The 16745-nt window shown below is 56.4% G+C and overlaps 1 protein-coding gene across 11 annotated transcripts; it reads right to left on the bottom strand.

Annotated features, from left to right (window-relative positions):
* Positions 1-344: 344 nt before the first annotated feature.
* RASGRP2 (RAS guanyl releasing protein 2) lies at positions 345-15946 on the bottom strand. Of its 11 annotated transcripts, none has more exons than XM_089914589.1 (17): positions 15851-15946; positions 13129-13269; positions 12379-12481; positions 11771-11833; positions 11312-11443; positions 10396-10546; positions 10024-10197; positions 9748-9864; positions 7724-8005; positions 6710-6787; positions 6381-6521; positions 5935-6050; positions 2728-2869; positions 2364-2457; positions 1664-1840; positions 721-785; positions 345-557 (listed from the first exon to the last, which is right to left on the bottom strand). In XM_089914589.1, exons 2-16 carry the CDS (start codon positions 13199-13201, stop codon positions 727-729), a joined length of 1902 nt encoding a protein of 633 aa, XP_089770715.1. In that variant the 5' UTR covers positions 13202-13269; positions 15851-15946; the 3' UTR covers positions 345-557; positions 721-726. The 11 variants fall into 11 exon arrangements, with proteins under 11 accessions (XP_089770715.1, XP_089770709.1, XP_089770711.1 ...); XM_089914583.1 differs by lacking the exon at positions 15851-15946 and adding an exon at positions 15112-15223; XM_089914585.1 differs by lacking the exon at positions 15851-15946 and adding an exon at positions 14804-14928.
* Between the last annotated feature and the right edge of the window lie 799 nt (positions 15947-16745).

Raw genomic sequence — 16745 nt, 5'->3', positions numbered from 1 at the left:
CTGAAAGACCACCTGTCAAGCAAGGGAAATTCAGCTGCGGGCTGAAGGCTATGGCTATACATGACCACCAGGCTCAGCAATTCTACTTTCAAGTTTTAGGCCCCCAAGATTCTGGACTCCTAGAGATTCTAGACCTCCCCCCAAAACTCTCTGTTCCACGGTTTCCTGGTTCTAAGGCTCTATCCCCCACAATCCTACCTCCCCCCAAGATTCCAGACACATGAGATTCCAGATCTCCCAAGATTCTCTGACTACAGAGTTTTCTGCGCCACAGTTCTAGTCCCTGTGCCTACGGACCCCTGCCCTCTGCCCCCCGCGAGGATTCTAGGCACTGATAGTCCAGGTTAATTACTTGGGCCTTTATTCCATGTGGAAAACACAAATATTCACAAGAATCTGTACAACCTTAGGGACACCAGCCCTGGCCCTGCCCTCAGCTGCATGCCACCCTCACACCCCGCCCCCCAGCCCCGGCCTGCTGCCGCAGCACCCCAGGCTCCCTGCTCTGGTCCAAGTCTTTTCTCCAAAGCAGGCATGAGTGCTTGATCCAGTCACAGCTGGGAAGAAAAAAACAGAGGTTGTGAGGAAGACCCTCCCCACTCCCCAAAAAGCAGGATTCCACCTGGCCTGGGCCATTTGGACAGAGCACCCGTCCCACCCATCCCCCCATTGCCCCAGCCCTGAGTGGGGAGGCTCTGCCCAGGCTGCAGGGGGGCTCACCATCAATTACAAGTGGATGTCAAACACGCCATCCTCCACCGTCTGAACCTCCTCCTCTCGGATCTCTGCAGGGAGGGGGGTGCCACAGGACCAATTCCTGGGTCCCTGTGCCCTCAGCAGCCCTTCTCCCCATCACTGGAGGCACCCGGCCCCATCCCAGAAGCAGAACCATCCACCAAAAATCAATTCACTGAATGACCAAAAGGCCCAATTTTTGAGGCTCTTTTTCTAAGTTTTCATTTTGCCACAGCTTTTTTGCAGCCACAGATTTATCGGTGCGGTTTGCTTAAATGTCAGTTTTGTGTGTGTTTTACATTTTAGACCCCAGCACTTCTGGAAGGCTCAATGCGAATGGTTTCATCTTTTCTGTATTTGAGAACTTATGCCCTGTGCCTGCCTCTATTTTTGAGGACTTATGCCAGTCTGAACAGTTGTGGTCAACTGCCTTAGACCCCAGTGGAACATGGTTGTTCAGAGTGTTCTCAGCAAAATAATCATTTGAGGAATTGTCATGCAGAAAACTGACCTAGAACCACCAATGGCCCCAAGAGAGCTGCTGGGAGCTTTGGGGGGCAAGGGACTCTTCTCAGAATAGCCTCCAAAGCAGCCAAAAAGGCAAACACAGGAAAATGGCTCACAAAACTCCCTCTCCAACCCATTGTCAATCCCCCTAACAAAATAAGAGTGCAAATTGAATCTTGAAGTCTCTTTCACGTTTACTCTTTTTTATTTATTAGTCTCTCTCCTCCTCAGCCTCAGAGGGTTGAGGGCTCCCTGGTCACCTTCTGACACCCTTACCTGTCCAGCCCTTCTCCATCACCCTACCAAAATAAGACAATTACAAACTCTGCAATAATTTCCATCCTGGAGAAGGTAATACTATGCCACCATGGCCTTGCCTCCCTCCCTCCACAGGCCAGTACAAAAAGAGACCCCTTCTTACCTGGAGGCCGGGAGCCTCGCCTGCCAGGGCGGGGCAGGGAGAAGCTGAAGGCGCGATGGTGGGTATGTGTGGGTGAGGGTGAGGGTGCAGACCCCTCCAGACTCACACTCTGGGCCCGGCGCCGGCACTCAACTGACAGACGATCCTTGCACTGCTTGTGGCAGTTAACACCACAGGCTGGGGAGGCAGATGGGGAGCCCAGCCAGATCAACTGATCAGAATACCCTTCACCCCATTCCACAGGCCTGCACCTCTCCCCAGGTCCCTTTGCTCCTGAGCAGCTGCCCCACCAAAACAAGAGCCTCCTTTCCAAGTGCTCTCTCCATCCTACTCGGCAGTCTGTGCCCTCTCCAAAGCTCCCTGTTCCTGGGCAGCTGCCTCACCAAAATAAAGGCCCTGGTTTTTGTTTGTTTGTTTGTTGTTGGTTGTTTTTTGGGTTTTTGGTTTGCTTGTTTTGGTTTTTGGTTTCTGGGGGTTTTTTTTGGCAAAACTGCGAGGCAGGTGGGATCTTACTTCCCAGAGCAGGGGTCGAACCCACACCCCCTGCAGTGGAAGCACGGAGTCTTAACCACTGGATGGCCAGGGAAGTCCCAACAAAAGCCCTGTTAAAGGCTACCCCCTTCACGTCAATCAGCATGCCTCTCTGGCTCTAAGATACTTCACTCCTTGGCAATTACCCCACCAAAATGAGAATATTCACCCAGATAGTAACTCTTCCCAAAAAACTCAGCCCAGCAGCCTTGCAACTCCATCTCACCTCGGCATTTGAGGCCCTGCTTGTAGATGCCCAGGATCTGAAATAGAGGAGGGGGCCGTAGTAGGGGGGAGGGGTTTAGAGGGGATGACTCTACTTCTTCCTTTCCATGGGCAGGGAGTGGGAGTGACCCTTTCTGGAGCCTTAGGGCCCCCCTCAGGCTTTTGTTCAGAACAGGAAGAGGGGAGGCAGGTGGAATTAAGGTTTGCCTAGGCTGAGAAGGCTCTGGCAGGGGCGGGGCCAGAAGGGAGGGCGGGCGTGGATGGGGCGGGGCCGGTGCTGGAGGGGCGTGGCTTGGGCGGGGGCTCACCAGGGCCTTGCAGTGGCGGCAGGCGACCGGGCGCAAGGAGTTGCTCTCGTGGAAGTTGTGTACGAAGCCCATGCGGCCACCCAGCACAGAGCTGGAGCGCAGAAAGTAGGAGACCATCTCCTCCTTGCTGATGCAGCCGTCCCTGTCCGGGAAGGGGGAGGGCCTCAGCTCTGGGGGCCTCCCTGGGACCACCCACCACCAGCTTAACCCATCCCACTGGGAAAAACCCCTACCAAGTTAAAGGTCCTCACCGACTCCTGATTTTGGACCCCTGGTGCAGGAAAGAGAAAGAACACTAGACTTGGAGTCAGGCAGATGTAGTAGCTGCTACTAACTAGTTGTGTGATCTTGGGCAAGTCAATTGCCCTGGGTTTCCTCCCTGGAAAAATGGGGATCATAATTCCTGCCCTGCTCACTTCACAGAGTTGGTGTGTAAACTAAAATTGCTCTGCACTTTCCCATGGGATTATCAGCTTCTGTTTCCCAAAGTGAGCTCTGTGGAACACCAGTCCGGAGCCCTGAGAATTAAGAGATCTCTGATGAGTTTGGGGACCAGGTAAGATTGGAAAAAGCTGCACCTGTCTCACTCTTGCATAATCCTGCCAGAAAGGTAATCCAGGGATTCCCCACGGAGCCCTTTTTTTCATCCATTCACATATTTTAGGGAAAGAGTGAGCACGTGCTCTGGAGATGGACAGAACTCAGTTCAAATCTGGGCTCTACTTCTTCTCTGTGTGACTTCAAGCCCCATCCCTCGGCTTCCTCTTCTATAAATGGGGACGATGATAGTTCCTACACCTCAGAGGCCTTTGGGTAAGGCTTAAATGAGATAGTGCACATGGAACATTGACAACAGCGTCTGTAATGGTTAATAGATGCTGGGCCACTGGGAGCTATTTCCACCAGGGGTGGCCCTTGTTGGAAACGCCTGCCCATTGTATTTACGTGATCCAGGTTGTCCTTCAAATCAGTGGTACGTTGGGACGACTGATGGTTTATGAAAATATGTAAACCTAGGCTCCTATCTCACACTGTTCATGAAAACTTAATTCCCACTAAATTCAGAACACTAATGTAAAAAATAAGAATTTCAAAGTATCTGAAAAGGTATAAGGGAAGAATTTTGTAATCTTGAGGGGATGAAGGCCTTTCTACGCATAACACAAATCCGAGAAGCCAAAAAGGAAAAGACTGACATATTGAGCACACATTTTTAAAAAATTTTATATGGAAAAGGACAACATAAATGACAGACTGGGAGAAAATATTTGCAAACATATTCAACACCAAGGGTTAATATCCATTAACAGAGATTCTAGAAATCAATGAGAAAAAGACTCACAAACCCAGTGGAATAATGGACAAAGGACATGAACAGGCAATTTACAGAAGAAATAGAAGTGGCCAGTAAACATATGAAGATCTCCTACCCCCACTAGTATTAAAGAAATGCAAATTTAACCAAGACGCCATTTGCCAATTAGACTGGCAAAATTGTAAAGCTTATTATAGCATCCACTGTTGGCAAGGAAGTTGGGAAATGGGCACTCGTTCACTGTTGATGGGAGTGCAAGCTGGCACAACCTTGCCTGAGGTCACCTTGGCAGTCTCTCTTCTAATTTAGAATGTGCATATCTTTTGATCCAATTATCCCACTTCTAGGAATTTCTCCTACAAAAATAGTGGCCTGAGTGCATGGGTACAAAGATGTTCACAGTAGCATGGTGGATGTTAATAGCGAAAAACTGGGAACAGCCTACATGTCCACCAGCAGGAGAATGGTGAGGCAAATGAGGGCCCAGCCACACAGTGTGACACGCTGCAGCTGTCCTACAGAACGAGGTAGTTCTGCACGCATCGGCCTGGAAAGATGTCCATGATGAGGGTTTAAGTGGAAAACAAAAGTAAAAAAACACAAAGCATGCAGCTCTGTCAAGACAGTGATTTAAAAACAAAAACAAAAAACCCTGAAAACCCTACTGCCACAAATACCCAGATGCTGGTTAAAATATATCAAAAATTGCTTTAAATGCATAGGTGAGTTTGTAAGAAATGGAAACCCCCAAGTTTCAGAAACAAAGAGAGATCTTCGGATTGATTCAGTGAGCTGTGGCTGCCCCAGGAGCCGGGTGCTGGATTTTGATACCTGCCTGGGGCCTGCAGGAGGTGGGGAGTTAAGGCTGAGACGCCTGCATGAAGCTGACGCCTTGAAGGTCTCCAAGGGCTGCACCCTCCCTAAAAGTGTGGCCTGGAAAAACTCCACCCTAACGCAGGGAGGTGACAGGGAACTGTTTTCAACTCAGAGAAAACTCTGTTTTCAACTATTTGTTCCCAACGCTGGGAGGAGAAACAAAGCAACTACAATGAACGCCACTGGCGGAACCAGATTTATACCATCATCCTGTTTGTCTATGAAACAGACACAGACAAATTCTCTAACAATTTGCAACACGCATGAAAAAAAGACTGGAAAGATACAGGCATTGCCACACCAGTAATGTTACTAACATAGTTACTAATGACAACCTCTGAGTGGGAAAGGAGGGAGGGAATTTTCACTTCTTACCTTATACACTTTGCTCACTATAAATCTATTTTACTACCTGGATTTTTTTTTAACCATGCATTTTTATAATATGGGAAAAAACCCAGCTTTTTGAAATATGGATAACACTGAAAAGTAAATCGACCTGGGATGGACTATAAATTTTGATTGGAATTTTGTCCGCTCAGCAAAACCAGGGTGTGAACATGGTTGCATGTTTAACCTACTCCAGAGAACCAGCTGTTTGTCCAAATTGTCAGCATGTGAATTGTGAATTGTTGATAAGCAAGTGGGTGCTGCTAATTGCAGGCCTTTCTTATCTATTCATTAAGACAGGCTACCCAGGAGTTCAACGTGCCCACACTTTTTGCCAGCTGTGAGCTCCACAAATAAAATGGCATTTATGTAGCAACAGTCCCCAGGCCACCGTCTTTGCAAGATTCAGGTGGAGTCCCCCCACCCCCTCTTCGGTCTGAATAAGTGAGGTAACCCTGTGCCTCTGCAGCTGGAAGCCTCCCCGAAAATAAGAGCCCCTCCCCACATGGGTGGCTTCCTCCCTCAAGATCATCTGGTTCAATGTCCTCATCTTGCACGGGAGGAAACTAAAACCCAAGGGGAAGTGAGCCTGCTTTCCCTCTCCCCCTGCCCCCAGGCCTCCTCACTGGTTCTGGTCGAAGTCCCCAAAGGCGCTGAGGTAAGGAAAGTTCCCACGGATGATCTGGAACTCCTCCTGTGAGATGTGGCCGTCCCCATCGACATCGAAGTTCCGGAACACAGACTGGAGTACATAGAGGGACACATAGGGGAGGGGAGGATAAAAGGAGCATTGGCCCCACCCTGCCCACATGCCCAGTCCAAGTGATGAAGGGCGGGCGTCTCAGCCGTGGGCAGCTGTCTGGCTCCCCCACCACCTCCCTTCTCCGTACCCCCATCCCAACCCCACCCATCAGCTGTGCCCCGTGCCTTCTGGAGACTGAGTGTTGGCCCTTGAACCTGGCACTGGTGGTGGCTCCCAGGGCAGTGCCATGGCAAAACTAGCCTTGATTGACCACTACGGACCTGTCCCCCCACCCCGCAGACTCCAGAGCTGGCTGCCACAGAGTCTCACCTCCACCATCTTCTCAATGTGCTCCACCATGAGTCCATGATCCAGCTTGGGTTTGGCCGCTGAGGTCCACTCCTCCAGCACCGGGGGCCGGGGAGGCGGCGTGCAGCTGGTGGGGCTGGTTGGCTGTGGGAATGGTCGAGGCTGAGAGAGGGCCAGAGGTGAGGAAGCCCAGGGCCCAGTGGAGGAGAGAGGGCAAGCCCTGGGGACAAGGAAGCCTGCCCAACGAGCAGGATAGGTGAGGTAGCCTCTAATCTTGGAACTCCCGGGAGGGCAGAGGTGGGGGAGGAAGAGGATGGGCCGAGTGGGTAAGCAGCGATTCCGTCCCTCACCGAGGACTTGGAGCGCGGTTCCCGCTGCAGGGACAGCTGGTAGAGCTCATCCTCTGTCTGATACTGATCCAGAGACACCTGGGACACACAGGTCTGATCACGCCCACTGGCCTCCGCTGCCCTCAAGAGCCCACTGCCCAGAACTCAGACCCACAGGTCTACCTAGAGGTCGCAGCCCAGCCCCGAGCCTGGCCCAGAAGCTAGACTCAGGACAAAGGCCAGCTTAGAACACATCCCAGCAACCACACGCCAGCCTACCACACAGACCAGAACCTGTATCTCGGCCCCAAACCTTGAACACAATGCACTGTCAAGATCTCAGCCAAGAATCCAGGTCGCAACCCAGCTGAGAGCTCTGAAATTCCCCCCCAACACAGAATCCCACCCAGCAACCAGACTCCAGCTCAGATTTCAATCCCCATCTCAGTCCAGAACCCAGAAACAGGTAAGACTTCACACCAAACCTTAAAACCTAAGCCCCAGCCCAACGATTAGAACCTAGTCCAGATCTGGACTAGAACCCAACTCCTACACTAGGGCTCAAAACCAAGTCCAAGACCAAGCCCAGAAGCTCAGAGCTCTGGGCCATGTTTAAAAGCCGCCCCTGGGGAACTCCCTGGCAGTCCAGGGGTTAGGACTCGGCCCTTTCACTGCCGAGGGTGCGGGTTCCATCCCTGGTCAGGGAACTAAGATCCCACAAGCCATGAAGCACAGCCAAAAGCTAAAAATTAAAAAAAAAAATAAAAGCCACCCCTATACCCAGAATCCAGAGTTTGACCCCAAACCTTGAACACAGCCCACTGCTAGGAACTCAACCCAGGGCCCAGGCCCAGCCTCAAGTCCACATGCCAGCCTCAGGGGCCCACAGCCCCATCTGGAGCCTAGAACCCTTCTCCAAGTTCATCCCAGCCTTGGGGCCCAGGCTGGGTGTCAGTTCTTCGATCATAACTGAGAACCCAAGGCCAAGCCTGCAGGACCAGGTGCAGCTGTCGACCCTGCTGCCTGGCCCCTCACCGTCAGCAGGCTCAGCAGGTCGGGGTTGGCTTGCACTGGGGGCTGAAGGCTGGTCACCATGGCCAGCTCCTCCAGGATGCTGAAGAGCTGCTTCATCTTGGCCCCATTAAGTCGGGTCCGGGTGGGGTCCAGCCAGTCAGGCAGTGCCAGCTGCAGGGCCACCAGGTCCTTGAGGTGCACACCCAAGATGGGGAAGCGGAAACCCACGCAGGCTGCCAGCCGGCGCCGGTAGTTGCCATAGTTACCAGTGGCCGTCACTAGTTCTGTCAGACCTTCCCAGAGCTGGGGGACAAAGGGCAGAGGGTCACACACACACACAAACACACACACACACACACACACACACACACACACACACACACACATCACATATCTCAAGCTCAGCTCTCCTTCCCCTGCCCAGCCCTGGAAATGTGGGAGAGGATGTGGAGTCAGGGTTAGGGATGGGTGAAAGGTCAAAAGCCTCCCTCACTATCCCCCAACACTGGCTCCCTTAGCCCCTGGGAATCAGAAGTCATAGGTCACGAGTTCAAAGGGACACCCACTACCAAATACCACACCTCTACACCAGGCCTGGGCACAGATTATCATCAACATTTAACAGAAGAGGGGACTTCCCTGGTGGTCCAGTGGTAAAGAACCCGCCTTCCAATGCAGGGGACACGGGTTTGATCCTTGGTCAGGGAGCTAAGATCCCACATGCCGCGAGGCATCTAGGCCCCCGTGCCGCAACTACTGAGCTCGCGTGCCTCAACAAGAGAGCCTGTGGGCCGCAAACTACAGAGCCCAGCACTCTGGAACCTGTGCGCCACAACTAGAGAGAAGCCCGCACGCCACAATGAAGAGCCCGCGCCGCAACAAAAGATCCCGCAAGCTTCAATGAAGACCCCACGTGCCGCAGCTAAGACCCGACACAGCCAAAAACATAAAGAAAATAAATAAATAAATATTTTTTTAAAAAACCATTTCACAGGAGAGGAAACTGAGGATCAGGGAGGCAGAGCAGCACAGGACGACGATTTCGAAGAATATTCTTAGTGGTATCATTCGTAACAGCCCAAACTGGAAAAACCCCCAATGTTCAGTAGTAGAGGAGATACACAAATCGGGGTGGACTAAAACATTATACGGCAACGGAAGTGAATGAGCAATTGCTCCACATAACGGAATGTAAGAATGAAAGAAGCAAGAAGTAAAATCACGTATACAACACAATTCCATTCATAGGAGGTTCAAAAACAGGCAACAAGAAACACACATGCTTTTGGGATGCATGCACAGGTGGTAAAGCTATCAAGAAAAACAAGGTCAGGAATTCCCTGGTGGTCCAGTGGTTAGGATTCTGAGCTTTCACTGCAGGGAGCACGGGTGTGGGGACTAAGATCCCACATGCCGCGCAGTATGGCCAAAATAAATGAATAAATAAATAAAAATTTTTAAAAAGAAAGAAAAGCAAGGTCATCATCCTTAGGAATGTTATGACATTGTTTGCCTCTGATGAGGACGGAGTTGTGCGCTAAGGTGCTGGGAGCTTCGGGGGCTGGCAGTGTTCTACTTCTTGACCTGAGTGGTACTTACACAGGCGTTTTCTAATTTTTTTTAACTGTACATATGTTTTATAGACTTTTCTATATGTATGTCACCAGTTATGTTTTTTAAAAAAAAATAGGGACTTCCCTGGTGGTCCCGTGGTTAAAACTCGGTGCTTCCACTGCAGGGGGCACAGGTTTGATCCCTGGTCAGGGAACTAAGATCCCACATGTGTGCGGCACGACCAAAATAAAATAAAATAAAATAAGCAGGGGAGGAGTAAAGCACGAGCTTTGAAGTTCGGCAGACCTGTGAGACTCCACTCTGCTGCTTTCACTGTGCAACTGGAAAAGGATTTAACCCCCAGACTCAGTTTCCTCATTTATCAAATGAAGAGGGAGTGCCCAGCCCCCAGCACTGCTGGGAGTTCTCAGCGAGGCCAGCCCTGGGAAGGCTGACCAGGCCATTCCCCTGACCCCCCGAGTCTCAAGCACCTTGATGGTCTCTGGGCTCACGTGGCTGTGGGTCTCCTTGAGGCGGGAAATGGAGCTGTGGCTCAGGCCCCCGACCACCGCCATCAGCGTGTTGAAATTCTGCAGCTCCAGGAGTTTCTGGGGAATAAATGGAGAGAGATGAGGCAGTGAGTCACTGAGTGGGCCCAGAATTTGGCCCAGCTTTTCTGGAGAAGACCTAGCAGTGGGTTAGGGGAAAGGAGGGACTCAGCCCTACTGGCAATTTGGGAGGTTGGGGGGAAGGGGAGGGACAGGCACCTCTGCAACGTGGACGAAGTGTGTGATGACCAGGGCCCGCTGCGGGGCTGTGGGCTTGCTGAGAATCATGAGTTGCACCCACTGCGAGACACTGTTGAAGAGGGAGATGAATCGCTCCAGGACAGGGTTGTCCACGGTGCAGCCGTGAGTCACAAAACTGTGATAGTCCTGGAACTGCAGGCACAGTGGCCTCAGCACCCTGTGGCCCCTCCCCTCACCAATGGCCGCTCCTCACCCTCCAGCGGCCCTTTGGTGGTTACATTGAAACCCCAGACCCACCCTGTGACCCCACATACCCCAGAGACCCTGCCCCTCCTGGCACCCCCTCCCCAGCCCACACCCGCTCCCTGACTGAAGGCCACTGGGCCGCACCAGGATCTTGCAAAAGGAGCAATATTCCAAGTAGGTGAGATGTGCTGCCAGCTCCATGGGGTCCAGGTGGTCAAACAACAGGGACATCTTGCGCTTTTTCTGTTCCACAGGGTTCCTCTGGGTCACCTGCCGATTCCACTTGTAGGTGGGGCTGGGGGAGTGGGGCGGGGCAGTGAGTCCTTTGCTGAAGATGCCCCACCCCTCATGGCCCTACACTCATGCCACTCACGCTGACCGCGAGACACTGTGCAGGGCACGAATGTCCCCAGTCCCAGCACCTCCTGCAATCTCCCCCTCATCACACACTCAACACAGATTTATGGAAGACCTACTCTGTGACAGGCACTGTGCTAGGCGCTGGGGGTACAGAGATGAGCAAGACACGGTTCCTGCCCCCGAGGAGCTCACAGTCTACTGAGGGAGACAGACACAAACAAACAATCACGAAACAGCGTGACACAAGTGTGGAGGTCTTTGGGCAGAGGTCTGCACAAAGTGTCATGGAGGAACAGAGGCAGGAACGACAAATTCTGCCCTGAAAGAGCCCACAGACACTCCACACTTGTGCTAAGTTTTGATAACACGGAGGAGGAGGCAAGGGGACATGAGCAAAGCGCCATGGTGGGAAAGGATGCAGGAGCTGCAGAATGGTGAGTGGACCCGTGCAGCTGCAGTATGAGGTGCCTGGTATGGGGTGGTGGGCTGTGGAAGATGAGGCAGGAATGCCAAGCTGGCCTGAGACTATGAAAGGCCTTAATCCCCAGCTGAGGCATTTTGAAGACGATAGGAAGCCATAGAAGGTTTTTAAGCAAGAGTGACATGACCCTCACCCATTCAATTCGACAAACATTTATTAAGTGCAGATGGTGTAGGATGCTGAGTGCCCTGCCCAGCCCTCCGAGCTCCCCCCACGCACACGCTCTCGATGTCGATGAGGCTGCTGTGCCGGCGGTTCCCTTCTTGGTCTAGCAGAGCCTTCAGCTCCTTGATCTGCTCAGCGAGCTCAGGATTCAAGTCAAACTCTGCTGGGAATGCTGAGATCCAGTACCTGGTGGAGGTTCAGAGTCACCCAAGGCAGCCCTTCCCTCACCATCCCCTAGGACTGTAGTTCCCCAGAGAGGGGGAAAGAGCCTTGAACTGTGGTTCCCCTTGCCCAGCTCTTTCCTTCCCTACCCGCACTGGGCAGATCAGAAAACAGGGACCGGGCCAGGACCAGGAAGGGGCAAGCCTGCGGCAGCACAACCACCATGGACAGAGCTGGGTTCAAACCCACATGACCAGCTTCCAGAACGAGCTATTTCCACTCCTTCAGGCCAGTCTGAAGCCTGAGATAAGGGAGCAGAGGAGGGGACAGAGCCCCAAGAGGAAGACTCACCTGACCAGATGGCATGTTTTCACCTGAAGCGAACTGGAGTTGTCCTTCCGGGATTGTTGGTAGGTGAAGCAGAGTTAAGGAAAACAAGCATGGAGACTTACTCTAGAAAAGGAGGCAGGGGATGGAACCCGAGTTCTTGGGGGAGGCTGAGGGCAGGGCCCGGTTCTAGGAGAAATTCTAGGGGTGGGGTCTGGGGCGGGCAGGGCCCAAGCTCTGGAAAGGGGCTGAAAACAGAGGTGAGGTGTGAGCTTTGGGAGGGTGCCTGGATGGAATGGGGGCCAGATTCTGGGAGAGGCTGAGAGCAGGACCTGGGTTCTGGGAGAGAAGCAAGAGGCAGAACCTGCGCTGGGAGTAGGAACAGGTCCTAGGCTGTGGGGAGGAAAGAGCAAGGCCTAGCCTGGGGAGAGACCCGGGGACGGGGCCTTAGCTCTAAGGGGAGGAAAGGGGTGGAGCTTAGGCCCTAGCTGCAGCCTGGGCCAATCCTGAATTCTGTGGTGTGGGAGTGGCCCACGCTCTAGGAGCGAAGCCCATCCTCTGCCCCCGCTGGGCAGCGGGGCTCCCTTATGGATGCGGACTGCAGGGCCCTTGGCGAGGCCGGCGAAGGATATACGTACAGCAGTTTTGCCGCCAGCTGAGAGGAAGGGATGTACCAGGGGTGCATCATGAGGAACATGCGCACCAGCTGCGGGTCCCGCACCTTCCCGGAGTCATCTAACTCCGAGGGGTCAAGGAGAAGCGGGTTGACCCTACGTCCCGCAGCTTCGGTCCCTAAACCCTACCCCGCAGCCTGCCGGGTTTCTGGCTCCCGGCCGCCTCCGGCTTTCCGAGGGCTCCGAAACCAGGAGGCAGATTATAAAGTAAAGGTAGGGTGGAAGAGGGATAAGGCAGGATCCGAGGAACTAGAGGAGAGGAGCGTCTGAGTCGGGCCTGTAGTCTGGAGGGGAACCAGCTGGGGCGGAAGGAGACGGGTTCCACGGGGTCAAGAATCCAGAGGTCATTTCCTGAGTGCCTGGGGAAGGGGCACCCCTTCACCAGATAAGCCACCCCCCATCAGCCGGAAACAGCTTCCAGGCCGCAATAGCGAGTTCCTCCGGATCCCCCGGGGAGACAGATAACGGTCCTCGTGGGTCAGAGTCTGGGGACCCCGTCGCTCCTCCCTTCAACGCTGGTATACTAGGGAAGGGAAACCTTTTCTCTTTCTGCACCGTGTGGATCTCTCTACCCCGGGATGAAGGAGGAGACTTTCGCCAAAGAGGCTGCAGGATGCGAGTTGGGCAGAGGTCTGCCCTGAGAGGCAGGGGTCAGGGTTCAGGCTCCCGGCTGGTCTCAGGCTGGGCGTGTCCTCCCGTGCCACTCACCGAAGGCTTCAATGCAACCACGGAGCAGCTCCTCCACCGTGCAGCCCTTGTCCAGGTCCAGGGTGCCCGCCATGGCCTCCGGCGCGGGTAGGCTGGGCCAAGCTGCGCTCCGAGAGCCTCCACGGGGCTCGGACCTGACCCCTGTCCCGGGAGAGACAGAGCCGGAGTCTGCGGAGGCGCGGGCCAGGGGAGCGGCCCCGCGGACAGAAATGGGGCGGGGCAGGCACGCCCCCTGCTGGGCAGGGGCGGAGTCGTCCGCCGCGGCCACTCCTGGGGTTAACTGGCCCGGGATGTTGCAACCCACCAGTTGGGAAACGAACTGACCAAGAAGCTTCCGGCCCACCCTTGGAGTCGTGGGAGGGCTGAGGGACTCCCCGGGGATAGGGACGAGCCAGAACTCGGGGGGCTGGTTAGTGTCCCAGCCCCCCCTCCCCGCAGGCCCTCTTCTCACGTCCTCTCCCCAGAGGCACCTGCAGCACCCCGCAGCTCAGTTCTGCGCCCCTCCCGCTTCCCTCCCTTCACAGCCTCCCTTCCCCCGCAGGGTTATTTTGGGAACCCAGAGCCTGAGGGGACCTCGGAGGAATTTCTCCCTGGGATGAGAGGGGGGAGGAACCCAGGCGTCCTGCCCGCGTCGCCCCCTCCTGGGCTCCCCGGAAAGGAAGGCGTGGCTGTGGCAGCCCCCAGGGGCCTGCCATTGGGGAGGCGGGCTGAAGCGGAGAGGAACATTCCTGGGGCGGGGTGGGGGGCGGAGAGGGCGGAGCGGGGAGCCCACTGCGGCCCGGAGGCGTCAGCGGGAAGCCTGAGCCTGGGAACCGCGCGCTCCCAAGCCACCTCCTCCGTGAAGGCCCCAAGGGTCCCGGCTCAGACCTTCCGCAGGCTATCTTCATCCCCAGACCCTGACGCAGGTCCCCATACTGCACAGTCGAACTGAGCGCACACACAGGCCGTCCACACTCGAGCACAGAGTAGGGTGCCCAGAAGGGGGCGCTAGCACCGTGCGGGGTGGAGAGTGCCTGTACGACTCCACCAGCAGCTCCAGTCACTGGCGGGAATATACGCACCCATGCAGAGACACTCATTCCACACCCGAGGCCAGGGGCCCACATCGGGGTGCAAGAATGCCTGAGGCTCCCAAGAAGCCGAGCCTCAGGCAATTACCTCCCATACTCTCTCTCTCACACACAATGGCACCCACAGCCCTCGCACATCTGAACGAAGGAAACCTCGGACACACATACCCAGCTCTCTACCCCAGAATGCAAACCCGTTGGAGGGGGCCCTGCTGCTCACTAGAGCCAGGCCAGCCTGGAGTTCCGCGGCCACAGCAGCGCGACATCCGCACACGTGTGCACACACGCAAGGCAGTGCACCTACACGCATGTACACTCTCCCACACATGCACACACCCGGTGGGTATGCACACACGCCCATTCCGCCCCCGCCCCCTTCATCTGCGATCTAGGGCCAGCCCTGCGGCCCCAGCGACCTGACATCCCGTACCCACGGACGCTGGCAAAGCCTTGCCCCACAGAAGGTACCCCGCCCCTACACATACTCCCCCGGGCTGCGGGCGGGGGGGAGCGGGGCGCTCCTCTATGGAGTTCTCTGGTAGACTTTTCCTAGGAGCCACCCAGAGTCATCACCCCGCGGCTCTCCCGCTTCCTCGCTGTGTGACCTTGAGAGTCACTTGGCCTCTCGGAGCCTCAATTTTCTCATCTGTCAAATGGGGGCTTCGCCGGGGAAGGTCCCGCTGAGACGTGGCTAGGAAGAGCCGGGTGCGCCCCGTTTGCCGCCCCCTCCCGCGCTTGTCCAGGGAGCTTCGGGTCTCTCGGCAGGTTCCTCCTAAGCCCTGACCCGGGCCGCAGATTCCCCACCCACCAACCCACCCGCCGCCCCCAGCCCGTCTGCGCCGCCCTCAAGGGCCCCTAGGGGCCGGGCCTCCTCTGCCCTGAGCACCTCCCCGCCCCGCGCTCATTCACTCACACTTGGGACCCGCGGCAAGAAGCCCGCACCCGGCCCGACTGGCGCCACCTCCGTGCTCTCCCGCCCGCCGACCTCGCTGCGGCTGCGGCTCCCGCCCGCTCTCCGCGCCGCGGCCCCGCTCCCCGCCGCCCCGCCCCCGCGCCGCGGCCGCCCCCTCCTCTCCCCTCCCCTCCCCTCCCCTCCCGCCCCTACGCCGGGCTCCGCACCGGCGGCTGCGCCTCCCCCATCGGGGGCTCCCTCTCGCCCCGCACGCGGCGGTCCCTGCGGCAGCTTAACCCCTGCCCTGCCGCGCCGCCCGGGAGACGAGGGCCGCGGGCGGGGGGGCTGCGCCACGGGCCGCGCCGAGGGTGGGTGAGGGGAGGTCAGGCCGCTCGGGACATGGAAGGGGGGAACTAAACCACCGGTCCTCTCCCCCCATCACAGACACCCCCCTGCCCCCCGCCCTGTCTGGTGTGGGGCAGAGGAAGCCGGGAGGGGCAGGAAGTAGACTGCGGTGGGGAAGGGGCGCCCCGCCCAGCCCCCGGCCCGGGTTCCTGTTTTCGAGACAAACCGTTCCCACGGGGCTAACCCGGCCTGGGGCCGGGCGTCTTCCTGCGGGCAGCGGGGGGCACAGGTTGGGTAGACATCGGGGGCGTGGGCGCGGCGGTTCCTTGTGATAGCCTGGGGGAGGGGCTAGGACAAGGTGGGAACACTTGGGGAAGAGGGGCTTGTGGGGAGGGAGGAATGAAAACGCGGCTACCTGGAGAAGGGGCCTCGAGGTCTGGGGATAGAGGGAGCTCCAGTTCACACAGGAGGGACTGGGGCCCCGAAAGCCTGGCTCCCCATGAGGCCAGATGAAAAGGGGCAGCTGCAAGCGACGGGTGGGTTCTCCGCAGCTAGAAAACTGGAGCCTGGAGGCCTGGCCAACGCCCCCCCCCCCCCGGCAGAGAGGAACTTGGGAGGGGAAGCCGCAGGCGGTTGGGGTCCCCACAAGCCGGGCCTAGGGGAGCCGGTAACCGTTTCCGGCTGTTCAGGTTCAAACACACTCACTGTGAAACCATCGGGCCCCAAACAAATCTTCTGAGGCTTGCCCCGCCCTGCTACCCGGCTGCGGAGGCAGGACCACCCCCACACCTCAATCTCGGTAAAACGAGACCTACAAACAGGCCCCTTCTGGTCCTTAGTTTCCCCAAGTGAGGAGGGGCAACACCGGCCTAGCCTAGACGGTCCGTGTGTGTCCCCCGCCCTAACACTCTCCTTACTTTGGACCTAGCGCAGCCACCTGCTGAGAGACCCTTAAACGCCGCAGTGGGGCGGGGCTAAGGGCGGAGTCAAGAAGCCGCCAACCACCCAGAGGCTCCTCCCCCTTTTGAGTCTGGCCCCCAACCGCGTGGATCTTCAGTAGTCCTGGAGGCCTCTGCCTAAGTCCCAGCTCCCGGCCCGGGTGGGCTCCACCCGGGCGGATGCCACGCCCCCGGCCAGCCTAGCAGGCCGCTGACCTAGTATGGACACAGCACTGGGAAGAGAGGCGTGGAGGATGACGCTTGGAAGTGGGCAGGAGAGTCCGGGCCCTGCCCCCACAGGCCGCCCCCCCCTTCTGAGGGGACGCACCTGACACGGGTAGGGGTAAGGCGCGGTGACTGTGCAGCTGCTAT

This window comes from Delphinapterus leucas, chromosome 7 (assembly GCF_059928025.1).
Source record: "Delphinapterus leucas isolate spDelLeu-1000000601 "Yukka" chromosome 7, BTC_Dleu_Yukka2, whole genome shotgun sequence".
Classification (NCBI taxonomy): Eukaryota; Metazoa; Chordata; class Mammalia; order Artiodactyla; family Monodontidae; genus Delphinapterus; species Delphinapterus leucas.
The sequence above is the reverse complement of the archived record's forward strand: the minus strand, read 5'-3'. Positions and strand labels throughout refer to the sequence as shown.